The following is a 12,744-nucleotide window of genomic DNA, read 5'->3' as shown; positions in this document are numbered from 1 at the left end:
GATACTCACTCTTTTAAAGAAATCCATTCCTCCCTCTCCCAGGCTGGCCTTGAACCCACAGAATTTCACCTGCCTCTGCCTCTGGAGTGCTAAAACCAAAGGTATGCACCACCATGCCCAGCTATAAAAATAAGGAATTAAAAAAAAAATATATATATATATATACATATATATATGTAAATAAATACATAAATGGGTTTACTTGGAGGGTAAAGATATCTTTGAGACAGTAAAAACTACCAATCCTAATCACTTAAAATTTTTTTTTTTTTATTTGCATTTCTGGGCAGCTGGAGAGGTGGTTCAACAGTTAAGAGCACTAGTTACTTTTGCAGAGGACCAGGGTTTGGTTCCTAGCACCCACGTGGTGGCTAACAAGCATCCTTAATTCCAGGGGATCTGACTCCCTTTTCTGGCCTCCATGGGCATTTCATTCACAGGCATACTTACATGTAGGCCAAACACTCATACACGTAAATTTAAAAATAGTCTTTGTATCATTGTCCCAAAATGTTTCCCATTTACTCTAGGCTCGTCACATTTTCAGGTCTTACATTTAAATCTTTGATCCATTTTTAGTTGATTTCTGAATATGATATGATGAAGGAATCTAGTACCTTTCCCAAGCATGTGATTGTCCATTTTTTTCCCAGCACAATTCTTTAAGAGTTACCCTCCTAAATGCAAATTAAAAACAATTTAAAAAAAATTTTATTTTATGTGTATGATGTTTTGCCTGCATGCATGTAAGTACAGCCATGTGTGCAATACCTGTGGAGGCCAGAAGAGGTCATTGGATCCCCTGGAACAAGTCAGGGACCGTTGTTAGCTGCTGTGTGGGTTCTGGGAACTGAATCCAGGTCCGCTGCAAGAGCACCCAATGCTCTTAACTGCTGAGCCGTCTTTCCAGCCCTCTAAATAAATGTAAATTCTTGATGGTTTTGTTGGAAATCAGTTGACTGAAAGTATTAGTCAACTTCCTATTACTATGACAAAATAGCTCTTAAAAGGACTAAAGTTGACTCATGATTTTCATAGGGTTATGCCATTGTTTCCTTATGCCTTTAATTCTATGATAAATAAGAACATCAAGACAGAGAGCACATGTAAAGCCAGTCTGCTCACCTCATTTCAGTAAGGAAGTAAAAAGCCAGAAGGTCGACATCTGCTCTTGGGCATGTCTCCGTGATCTCTGTTCCTTCCGTTTTCTCTCTGCTGACAGCACCATAGACTAGTGACCAGGACTTTAGCATCTGCTCTTTGGAGTGCATTTCTTTTTTGTTGTTGCTTTTTTGGTCTTTTTTATAAAGACAGGGTCTCCCTGTAGCCCCAGCTGGCCTGGAAATCACTATGTAGACCAGGCTAGCCTTGAACTCACAGAGATCCTCCTGCCTCTGCCTCCTGAGTGCTGGGATTAAAGGTGTGTGCCACCATGCCCAACAGGTGTTCTTTTATAAATAATATTAGGCTTGCTTTTTTTTTTTAAGATTTATTTTTAGTTTTGTATATGTATGTGTATCTGTATGTAGGTATGTGCACTTGAGTGCAGGTGCCCATGGAAAGGTAGATGAGGGAGTCAGATCCTCTGGAGCTGGCATTTGTGGGCTGGAATGTTGGGAACTGAACTCTGGTCCTCTGGAAGAACAGGAAGCTTCCTTACCACTGAGCCCCCTCTCTAGCCCCTTCTCTTGTATTCTTGCATACACATAATGCAAACTTTGTTTTGTTTTGTATTTTTTTGTCTTTTTTTTTTTGAGACAGGGTTTCCCTGTAGCCCCAGCTGTCCTGGAACTAACTATGTAGACCAGGCTGGCCTCGAACTCAGAGAGATCCTCCTGCCTCTGCCTCCCAAGTGCTGGGACTACAGGCATGCGCCACCACACCCAGCTAAACTTTGTTTTTTTTGATGGTGATACCTCTGTTAAAAAGTCCATCCTTCATATTTTAAGATTTTTTAACCTGCCTGAGTTTAAAAAAAAAAAAATCTTTTAATTTATTTTTATTCTGTATGTGTTTTGCCTGCATATATGTAAGTGTACCACATGTGTGCAGTGGTCAGTTGCTAGTTGCCATATAGGTGCTGGGAACCAAACCCAGATCCCCTGCAAGGACAGTCAGTGCTCATAACCACTGAGCCATTTCTCTAGCCCTGTCAGAATTATTTTTAAATAATGTCTTTGTGCTCAGAATATTTTTTCTATCTCCCTTATCATTCAGTTATGGAGTCTTTTGTGTTTTATTATTATTTTTTTAAATTTCATGAATTGAGACTATCTCCTGTTAAATTTCTGGGTGATTTTTTTTTTTAAGAGTTTCAGGAATGTGAGATCAAATTTTATTTTGTAGTTCTTCTTCTTGGTTTTTTTTTTTTTTGGTCTTTTTGAGACAGGGTCTCACTATGTAGACCAGACTAGCCTCGAACTCACAGAGATCCACCTGCCTCTGCCTCCCAAGTGCTGGGATCAAAGGCATGTGCCACCACTCCTGGCTTATTTTTATTTTTAAATTATGTTTATGATGTGTATGTGCCCACAGAGGTCAGAAGGCAGAATTGATTGATATACCCCCCCATCCCCTCACCCCCTGAGCTGGAGTTACAGGCAGTTGTGAGCCATCTCTCATTGTTAAGTATATCCTAAATATCATGAATTATCCTTTTAATTTCATTGTGGTTTCTCTCTTATTATTACTCTTGTTACTCGCCCTGTTTACTTAAGCTTTTTTTCTTTTTTTGTTTTTTACATTTGTTTATTTGTTTTGTGGGGTGGGGGATGCATGCAAAGATCAGAGGACAACTTTCAAGCCAGTTCTCTCCTTTCATCATGTAGGTTCCAGAGAGCAAACTCAGGTCTTCATACTTGACAGCAAGCACCTCTACCCACTGAGCTATCCCACTGGCCCTATGTAAACTTGTTTGTTTATTGAGTTTATTTAATTTTTTGGGGGGGTCTTTTTGAGACAGGGTCTCCCTGTAGCCTGAGCTGTCCTGGAACTCACTATGTAGACCAGGCTGGCCTTGAACTCACAGAGATCTGCGTGCCTCTGCCTCCCGTGTGCTGGTACTACAGGCACGTGCCACCATGCCCAGCTGAGTTTATTAAATTTTATGTGTGTGTGTTTTGTATATTTCATACACAACATCTTTATACCAATTTCCCCATCAGCAGCCCCTAATAGCCCCCTCTCCCCCACTGGATTTCATGCATTCTGTCATTTATGTTAAGGACAGAGTCAATTTATTGTCCCATGACATCCTTCAGTATAAGTTCATCCACTGGGGTCTATTCAGCCTATTTAGAGTTACTCCCTTAAAGAAGATCAGCCCTTCACCCACCAGTAATCAGCAGCCCAATATTTCTTCAGCCAAAATTGTGGTCTGCTGCCCATTTCTAGTTCTATGCTGGGTTTTTGTCTGCTTGAATTTGCATGGGTCTCATACATGCTGTTAACATTGTTGTAAGCTCATATGAGCAAGGTCCCAGGAGCCTGTAAGACTTTGTTTCCATATGATCATGCACCTTCTCCCCTGGTTCTTACAGTCTTTCCACACCCTCTTCCACAGTGGTCCCTGAGCCCTGGGTTCATTGCCCTCTGTTCCATGAGTGAGCTTCATTGATGACAGTTGAGAGACGTATTAGTATTCTCTCTACCCTTATGTTCCATATGTTCCATGAGTCTTGGGTATAGAGGTTCCATTGCAGATGTGTCATTTAGGGTTGAGCATTTCACAGACACTTAATCTCTGTGTGTGACCCAGTTGTGGAACTCTGTAATAATCTTCGTCTGTTGCAAAAGACTGGCATACTTGTCTGAACTTGGGTCTTTTGCAAGAACAGTATTCAGTTTTAACCACTGAATCATTTTGCCAGCCTGTTAAACTTTCTTAAAATCATGAGTGGTGACTAGCATACTTGTTTGTAAATATAAGGGTCCATATTTAGCATATAATAAGAAATTACATTTGTCTAGGGATGTGACAACCTTGGGGTTTTCTCTAAGATCTATGATCTCTCCAACCATGTGTATTTGGCTATGTTTACAGTACCACACATGAGTTCCCTCCCATTGAGCAGGCTTTAAATCCAATTAGGTATTTGTTGATTACCCCCAAGATAAAAATGCCACTGCTACCCCACTATAGTTTGCTATGCAATAACCACATAGATGTGGTTATTGGGCCTTGAAGCTGGGGTTGGACCATTGATTGATGTTCTCCCTTAGCAGGTTGCTTAGTGTTCTCTAATCTATGAGAGCTAACCTTCCAGGAAGTGGCTTCCAGATCTTGCTGTATATGACCTGTCTTCAGCAATAGGGTCTTACCTTCAAGTTCTAGGAGTCAGTGAAAGGCTGTGGCAATAGCCTGTGTAATTTTGGGAGTCTCTTGGACTACCCTGGCCAACAACTCAAAGGGAGGTTTCTCCTGTCTGGCACTGTTTCTTGTTATGTAGCCCTCAGCTCTACACATGGACTCATGTAGAGATATTGTATGTGTAATTTCTCAGTAGGTTTTTGAACTAATGTTTCCTCCTGGTTTTTTACACCAGTTAAGGCATTATTTATCTCTCCTCTCTCCCTGTCTAACCCGTTCTTCTCCGTCTCCAGTTAAAGCACCCCCACTTTCTTCATTTCACCCTTGATAATACCTGTCTTTATTTTATTTTGGTTTTTTGGTCTTTTTGAGGCAGGGTTTCCCTGTAGCCCCAGCTGGCCTGGAACCCGCTATGTAGACTAGGCTGGCCTTGAACTCACAGAGATTCGTCTGCCTCTGCCTCCTGAGCGCTGGGAGTAAAGAAAGGCATGAGCCATCATACTCAGCTCCTGTCTTTTTTTTTTAAGAATGAGTTGTTTTTGTTTTTGTTTCCAGCTGGCCTGGAACACCCTATGTAGACCAGACTGGCCTTGATCTCACAGACATCCACCTATCTTGCCTCCTGAGTGCTGGGCATGCCCAGGCTCAAGTAATTTTATTTTATTGTATTGTAGGAAAGATTAGGCAGGACACCAGAAATATATAGAAAGCAGGTATTTTATTTAGATTGCATCCTGCTCCAGCAGACTCAACCCTAAAATCTGGACCCAAAGGGAAGCAGCACCTATCTTTTATCCCTTAGGCACTGGGTTACAGTGAGAAGAAAACTTACATATTGATTGGCTATTAGTGAAGTCTTAAAACCAGGCAAATTGTTATAAATTTAGAAAAGAAAAATATGCTAAAAATATCCCGTCTGAAAGACATTCCAGAAGTCTCTATCTGAGGCAAACAGAATTGAGGAAGTATCAGCATTCTAACCACAAAACTTTTTAGCTGAACTTTGCTGACAGAGAGTTATAGGCAGTTGTGGGATGCCCAATATGGGTGCTGGGAACTGAACTTGGGTCTTCTGCAAGAACAGTATTCAGTCTTAGCCACTGAGCCATTTTTCCAGCCTGTTAAACTTTCTTTAAAAATCAATCAGGTAAGCCGGGTGTGGTGGCGCACGCCTGTAGTCCCAAGTACCTGGGAGGCAGAGGCAGGCAGATCACTGTCCAAAAAAAAAAAAAAAAAAAAAACCATAAAAACTCATTATTTTGGTTATTTATCATGTAGTTTAATGCCATATGATGGTAATTTTCTAGCAACTGAAGAATGAACATTTAAATCTTCTCTAACCAAAGTTTCTTATTCACTCATCAAAGAACAGTTCCAAAAATGGAGCTATTGTTTTTCATCATTTGATCTGTTTTTCATCAATCAACTTGTCATAGCATTTTGTCAGTATCGGTATATTGTTTCCAATTTATAGGGCACTGCATGACCAAACCTAAGTTGATCTTCAAGTTGGAGCATGGGCTTGAGCCATGGAGCCTAGCAGACACCTCAGTCCAGAGCTTTCCAGGTCAGTGAATGTGTTATTAGACAGGGGAGGTCAGCAAGCCGAGCACACATCAGATACAGCCATGTTGAGCTATTCTTACCAGGAATACTGTGAAGTGAACCTCAGTTGAGGAATTTCCTCCATTGGATTGACCTGTGGCCATGTCTGTGGGGCATTTTCTTGACTGTTGAGTAATGTGGGAGGAGGACTTAGGAGGTGGTCCTCCCCCAAAGGAAGGACCCTGTGTGCCCCCGAGGCAAGTAGTCCAAAGTTGTATAAAAAAGCTGGCTAGGCCCAGGCCAGAGGAGCAAGTCATTAAGCAGCTAAAGGTGAAATAAACCTTTCCTTTCCGAGTTGGTTTTGGTCACAATATCACAATATCACAGAAATAGAAAGTAAGTAGGACACCAATTTTCATCCAAGTCCTGTCTTGAAAACAGCTCTTCTCATGGATCAGACACTTGTTTTATACAGTTTCCAAAGAAGATTCTTCATGTCAACCCCTCTTTTTTTTTTTGTTACTGAAGTGGAGTTTCTTGTATTTGTCAAAAATTCAACCAAAGTTTTATTATTTATTTATTTATTTATTTATTTATTTATTTATTTATTCATGTATCTTTTTGAGACAGGGTCTCCCTGTAGCCCCAGCTGGCCTGGAACTCACTATGTAGACCAGACAGGCCTCGAACTTACAGAGATTTGCCTGCCTCTGTCTCCCAAGTGCTAGGATTAAAGGCATGCGCCACAATGCCTGACTTAATTTTTGATTTTTATTTTATATGTTTCAGTGTTTTGTCTGCATGTATTTAAATGTACCACATGCACACAGTGCCTGTGGAAACCAAGAGGCCTGGGAATCCTCCAGAACTGGAGTTACAGATGATTTGAGCTGCCATATGGGTGGTGGGAACATCTGTAGGAGCACCTACTCTTCTTTACCTCTGAGCCATTTCTCCAGACCCCCAAATTTTATTTTTTGTATTTTTCTTAATGTGTATAAGTGTTTTGCCTGGGTGTGTATAAGTGAACAATGTCCATGAATGCCCATGGAGGCCAGAAGGGGCATTGGATCCCCTGGAACTGGAGTTATAGACAGTTATTAGCCACTGTGTGGGTGCTGGGGACTGAACATGGGTCTTCTGCAACAACAGCACATTTTGACAAAACTCTGAAGCAATATTCCTTTATCTCACAGTTATCCTTTAAAATTTGGAAGAATTGGGACTGGGGAGATGATGCAGCAGTTGGGAGCGCTGGCTGCCCTTGAAGAGGATCCAGGTGCTGCCAACTGTCCATAACTCTAGTTCCAGGGGATCTGATGCCCTATTCTGAACTCTGCAGGCATTGCATGATATGGATGCACTTAAATACATGCAGACAAAACACTCATACATAAAATAAAAATAAATTAAAAATTGGGAGAAACTAATGACCATCTGTGACAAACAAATTAAATTACTGCATAACCACTAAGACACTGTTGCAGAAGATATACAAGAAGAAAGACGAATATAAGAAGGCTGTGAAAAAAATGAATCTCACTAGTAAAATAAACATTAACTCAGTCTATACCAATAAACCTCTAAGATAAAAGGATTTAATACATATTCTTCAATAAAAACTGCAAATTAATACTACATCTTACCTTTCCACTTAAAAGATGTACACTAGCAAACTGGATGTGTAAAGGTGTGGTGGCACACGTCTTTAATCCTAGCACTTGGGAGGCAGAAACAGGCAGATCTCTGAGTTCCAAGCCAGCTTGGGCTACGTAGTGAGTTCCAGGCCAGCTGAGGCTATAGGGAGACCCTGTCTCAAAAAGACAAAAAGAAAATAGACATAGGCATAAAAGATGGAAAATATTTAAAACAAACAGAATGTGAAAGAAATCAGCAGTTATTCTCATATTGATAAAAGTACACTGCAGGCCAAAGTAAGCTAGAGCTGACTAGATGCAGAGTCCCTGTTCTTACATAGGTCAGTTATTCAGATAGAAAAAACTAACAAAGAAACATAAGATTTAAACAGTATATGGATCAAAAGGACTAAACAGTTTACATGATAGAGTACACATTCTTGTCAGATACCTATGGACCTGTCCTAGTTAGCTTGCTATTGCAGAGATAAAACATTGATCAAAACCAACTTGGGGAAGAAAGGGTTTATTTGACTTACATATCCTAATCACAGCCCATTTTTTGAAGGAAGCCAGGGCAGGAACATGGAGGAGGCAGGAACTAAAGCAGATACATGGAGGAATATTGCTTACTAGCATGCTCCCTTGTCCTGTGCCTACTTTTATATTTAACCTAGGACTATGTGCCCAGTGGTAGTACCACCCCAATGGCCTGTGCCCTTCCACATACCTTCACAATCGGGAAAATGCTTCATAGACATCCCCACAGGTAATACATGCAGGCATAACCCTCCTGCACATAAAATAAAATAATAAATATTTAATAAAAGAAAAGCAGGGGTATGAAAATCATAAATATTCAATTAAAAAAATAACTTGATATATCTAAAAAAGGAAAAACAAAAACAAAAAACAAGAGAAGTGGGGGTGAGTAAAGTCTTAACCAAGTAAAAATGGAAAGACAACTTACTGGAATAACTGGGAAATAATTGTAAACTTTCCCAAATAAGTATGAATGCTTGCATTAAAAAAAAAAAACACACTGATATCCAGTGTGTGAACGTGTGAAAATGTCATAAAGGTGCTTATTTTGTACATAAACAAAACCTCCTCAGAAATAAATAACCTAACAATTCTAACTGTTGTATAAAACAGGAACAGTCCTCCCCTCCCCCGCCTCCCCAAAACAGCCCAAAACAAAAGTAGGCAGGAAACATACAGATCAGTGAAATGGAAAATAATAAATCAGTGCATCAATTTTACAAACTTGCTTTATTGAAAATATGAGGTTATTAACCCTTAGGGAAAGTAGTGAGAGAGACAGAGATAAAAAGAAAATCCAGATTAATTAAACTAAAGGAGGAAATGGGATATTACAACAGAAAATACTGAATAATAGAGGATCTGTGGAGAGATTTTTGAAACTTTACATTTCAATAAAGTGCTAAATTGAATAGAAACACACATTTGTGCCTGTGTGGTGGCTCACGTCTTTAGTCCTAGCACTTGGGAGGCAGAGGAAGGCGGATCTCTGTGATTTCAAGGCCAGCCTGGTCTACATAGCAAATTCCAGGTCAGCTGGGGCTAAAGGAAGACCTTATCTCAAAAAGATTTAAAAAAAAAAGAAAGAAAGAAAGAAATAGATACATTTGTAAGCACATATTTGATTGCCAAAATTGCACCAAGAGCATATGAACATCCTAAACACAGTATGGATCAATGGAATTGAGACAGTAATGAAGACCCCACACATACACAAGGAGGGGAGGATGTTCCTAAATGGATTCATTAGTTAAGTCTGCCAGACACGTAATAATAATAAATATCTGTGATCCTCCATCTGTTTGGAAAATGAAAACATGAGCTGGGCATGGTGGGGCATACCTTTAATCCCAGCACTAGGGAGCCAGAGGTAGGTGGATCTCTGTGAGTTCAAGGCCAGCCTGGTCTACATAGTGAGTTCCAGGTCAGCTGGGGCTACAGGGAGATCCTGTCTCAAAAAGTCAAAAAAACAAAACAAAAAACCCCACAAAAACCCCAAATACCAAATGTCCAGAAGAGTCTTGTTGTCTTGTGTGCAAAGGAATAATGATAAAGTACCATGACACCTGGTTTCAAATTATCCTATAGTACATCGACAGAGACAGCAAGATATTGGCCCCCAGTTACATAAGCCTGTGCAGTCAAAGGGAGGATAACACAGAGGCACATTCACAAATCCAAAGACATCTTATTTGCAAGAAAATTATCAAGAATTTATGGTGAGAAGCTGGAGAGATGGCTCAGCAGTTAAGAGCACTGTGTGCTCTTGGAGAGGACCCAGGTTTGATTTTCAGCATCCACATGGTGCCTCAACATTTAGTTGTAATTTCAGTTCCAGGGGAATCCAACATCCTTTTCTCACCTCCATGGTCATTGCATGACACGAGTGCACTTGCATACATGCAGGCAATACATGCATACATATAAAATAAAAATAATTTAAAAATTTTATGTTGAAAAAGACTCTTTAGAAGATGGTCCTATAGAGAGACTAGAGAGATGTGTCAGCAGTTGAGAGCTCTTGCTGCTCTTGAAGAGGATCCAGGTTCAGTCACAGCTTAACAACCTCAGTTCCATAGGTTCTGATGCCCTCTTCTGGCCTCCACAGATACTAGGCACACATATAGTGTACATATATACATGCAGGCACTTACACATAGATTTAAAATAAAAATAAATATTTGAAAACATGATTCTGCCAGGCATGGTGGTGCACACATTTAATCCCAGCACTTGGGAGGCAGAGACAGGCAGATCTCTGTGAGTTCTAGGCCAGCCTGGACTACATAGTGAGTTTCAGGTCAGCTGGAGCTACAGGGAGACCCCGTCTCAAAAAAGACCAAAAGAAAAAAAAAGAGAGAGAGAGAGAAAAAACCGATCCTAAGAAAAATGGATATCCACATATGGAAAACTGGAACTAAATCCCTGCCTTTTACCCTGTAAAAGAGCACATTGATCAAATACTTTAACATTAGAACTGAAATATTAAAACTACTGCAAGAATACCAGGAGAAAACAGGTGAAGATAAAGTCATGGGCTTGGACTTATTAAATAGAATATATGTAGCTCTGTAAATAACTGCTAGAATTGGCTGATCTGGTTGGGTGTGATGGCAAATGCCTATAATCCTGAGCAGGATGAGATGTTCAATGTCATACTTACCTACAAAGTGAGTTTGTGCCCAGGTTGAACAGCATGATATCATGTCTCAAAAATGACCAAGGATTAAAAAAAATCTGATTGGATCCAAACCTAAAATGTTGGCCAACCAGTGAAATAGTACTCGAAGAGACCTCTACAGGTTAGGATTAAATCTTTGCCAGGTATCATCCAACCTGAGATTAATATTCAGAATATAGGGGACTGGAGAGATATCCCAATGGTTAAGAACACTTGCTGCTCTTGTAGAGGATGTGGGTTTGGTTCCCAGCAACCACATGGCAGCTCACAACCATCTATAGATCTAGCTCCAGGGGAGCCAGTGCCCTCTTCTGGTCTCTGTGGGCATTGCATGTACCTGATGCACTTAGAGTACATGCATACATCTAAAATAAATATTAAGAAAAATTCAGAATACGTAAAGAACACAAAACAGTTAAACAGCAAAAAAACAAATAATCAGTCAATAAATAGAGAAATGGAAAGTACAAATGAAATATGAAAACTTCAGCACTCGGGAGGCAGAGGCAGGTGGATCTCTGAGTTCAAGGCCAGCCTGGTCTAGATAGTGAGTTCCAGGACAGCTGAGGCTACAGGGATACCCTGTCTCAAAGAAGACCAAAAAAAAAAAAAAGTATGAAAACTTATTTGATGTATTGATCCATTAGGGAATTGCAATGTAAATTACATTCACATCCTATATCATACAAGGGAGAATGACTTTCTTCAGGAAAACACACAACTTGTTCTTCACAGTACATAGGAAAAGAAACCTTTACATACTGTTAGTGATAATGTAGAGTTGCCCAGCGAGTATGGAAATCACTATGGAATATTTTCAGAAATGAGAGCTACCATGCAGCTGCTGTCTTACCTTTTGTATCTGCATGATTATTCTACTTTGATTTCTGTTACTGTGATGAATTCCATAACCAGAAAAAACCCAGGGGAGGAAGGGTTTATTTTACCCTACTGGTTATACAATCCATTGTTGAGGGAAGTCAAGGTAGGAACTGAATTAGAAACCATGGAGGAATGCTGCTTTCTGTCTCACACAAAAGCTCATCCTTAACTGGCTTTCTTTTTTTTTTTTTTTTTTTTCCTTTTTTTTTTTTGTTTGTTTTTTGTTTTTTTGAGACAGGGTCTCCCTGTAGTCCCAGCTGTCCTGGACCTCACTGTGTAGACCAGGCTGGCCTTGAACTCACAGAGATCTACCTGCCTCTGCTTCCTGAGTGCTGGGATTAAAGGTGTGCACCACTACACCCGGCTATAACTTATTATTTTTATTATATTTGTATGTGTGTATTGCCTGCATGAAGGTAGGTGCACCCATGCTATACAGTGCCCACAGAGGTCAGGAGAAGGTGCTGGATCCCCTGGAACTGGAGTTACAGATGGTTGTTAGCCTTTATATGGATGCTAGGAATCGAACTCAGGTCCTCTACAAAAGCAACCAGTGCTTTTAATACATCTCTCTGGCCCCGTACCTGGCTTTCTTATTCATCCCAAAACCACCTGCCCAAGGAATGGTGCTCACAATGAGCTGAGTCCTCCTACACCAGTTAACAATCAAGACAGTCCCCCACAGAAATGCCCACAGGCCAACCAGATATAGGAAATTCAACTGAGACTTCTCCCAGATGATTGTAGGATGTGTCAAATTTACAATTAAGGCTAACTATGACAATAATGCCATTAATCATGATACAGTAGATAAACCAGAATGCCTGTATTTAGTGAAGAATTATTCAAAGTAGCAAAGATATTCTATCAGCCTATGTATCCAACAGTGTACAAGTCGGGAAATGACAGAAGAATGTGGTCCTGTTTATAGGAACATGGGTGGAAGTGTACCTTAACATGCTATTTGCAACAAGTCAGATGTAGAATGACTAATAATACATGGTTTTTCTCATTTCTAGAATATAAACTGAAAGTCAAAAACTAGAATTAGATGTATTTTGGAACAGTAGTGAGCTAGGTAGAGTGAGAGGACAGAAAACAATGTAAAGTGAGCAATAAAATATCAAATTATATACTACATAATATAA

General features: G+C 40.0%; 1 protein-coding gene across 4 annotated transcripts in view; it reads left to right on the top strand.

The window, feature by feature from the left end:
• LOC103736346 (zinc finger protein 809) overlaps nucleotides 1–12,744 on the top strand; it is a 26,499-nt gene that overhangs the window by 9,946 nt on the left and 3,809 nt on the right. For all 4 annotated transcript variants that reach the window (XM_029564818.1, XM_008835821.3, XM_029564819.1 and 1 more), the window contains one exon: nucleotides 5,784–5,876. In XM_029564818.1, coding sequence (XP_029420678.1) covers nucleotides 5,784–5,876 — 93 coding nt within the window. The remainder of the gene's footprint in view (nucleotides 1–5,783; nucleotides 5,877–12,744) is intronic.

The sequence above is a fragment of the Nannospalax galili genome, unplaced genomic scaffold, assembly GCF_000622305.1.
Source record: "Nannospalax galili isolate Female #2095 unplaced genomic scaffold, S.galili_v1.0 scaffold558, whole genome shotgun sequence".
NCBI classification, from domain to species: Eukaryota; Metazoa; Chordata; class Mammalia; order Rodentia; family Spalacidae; genus Nannospalax; species Nannospalax galili.
This window is presented reverse-complemented; position numbering and strand designations above follow the sequence as displayed.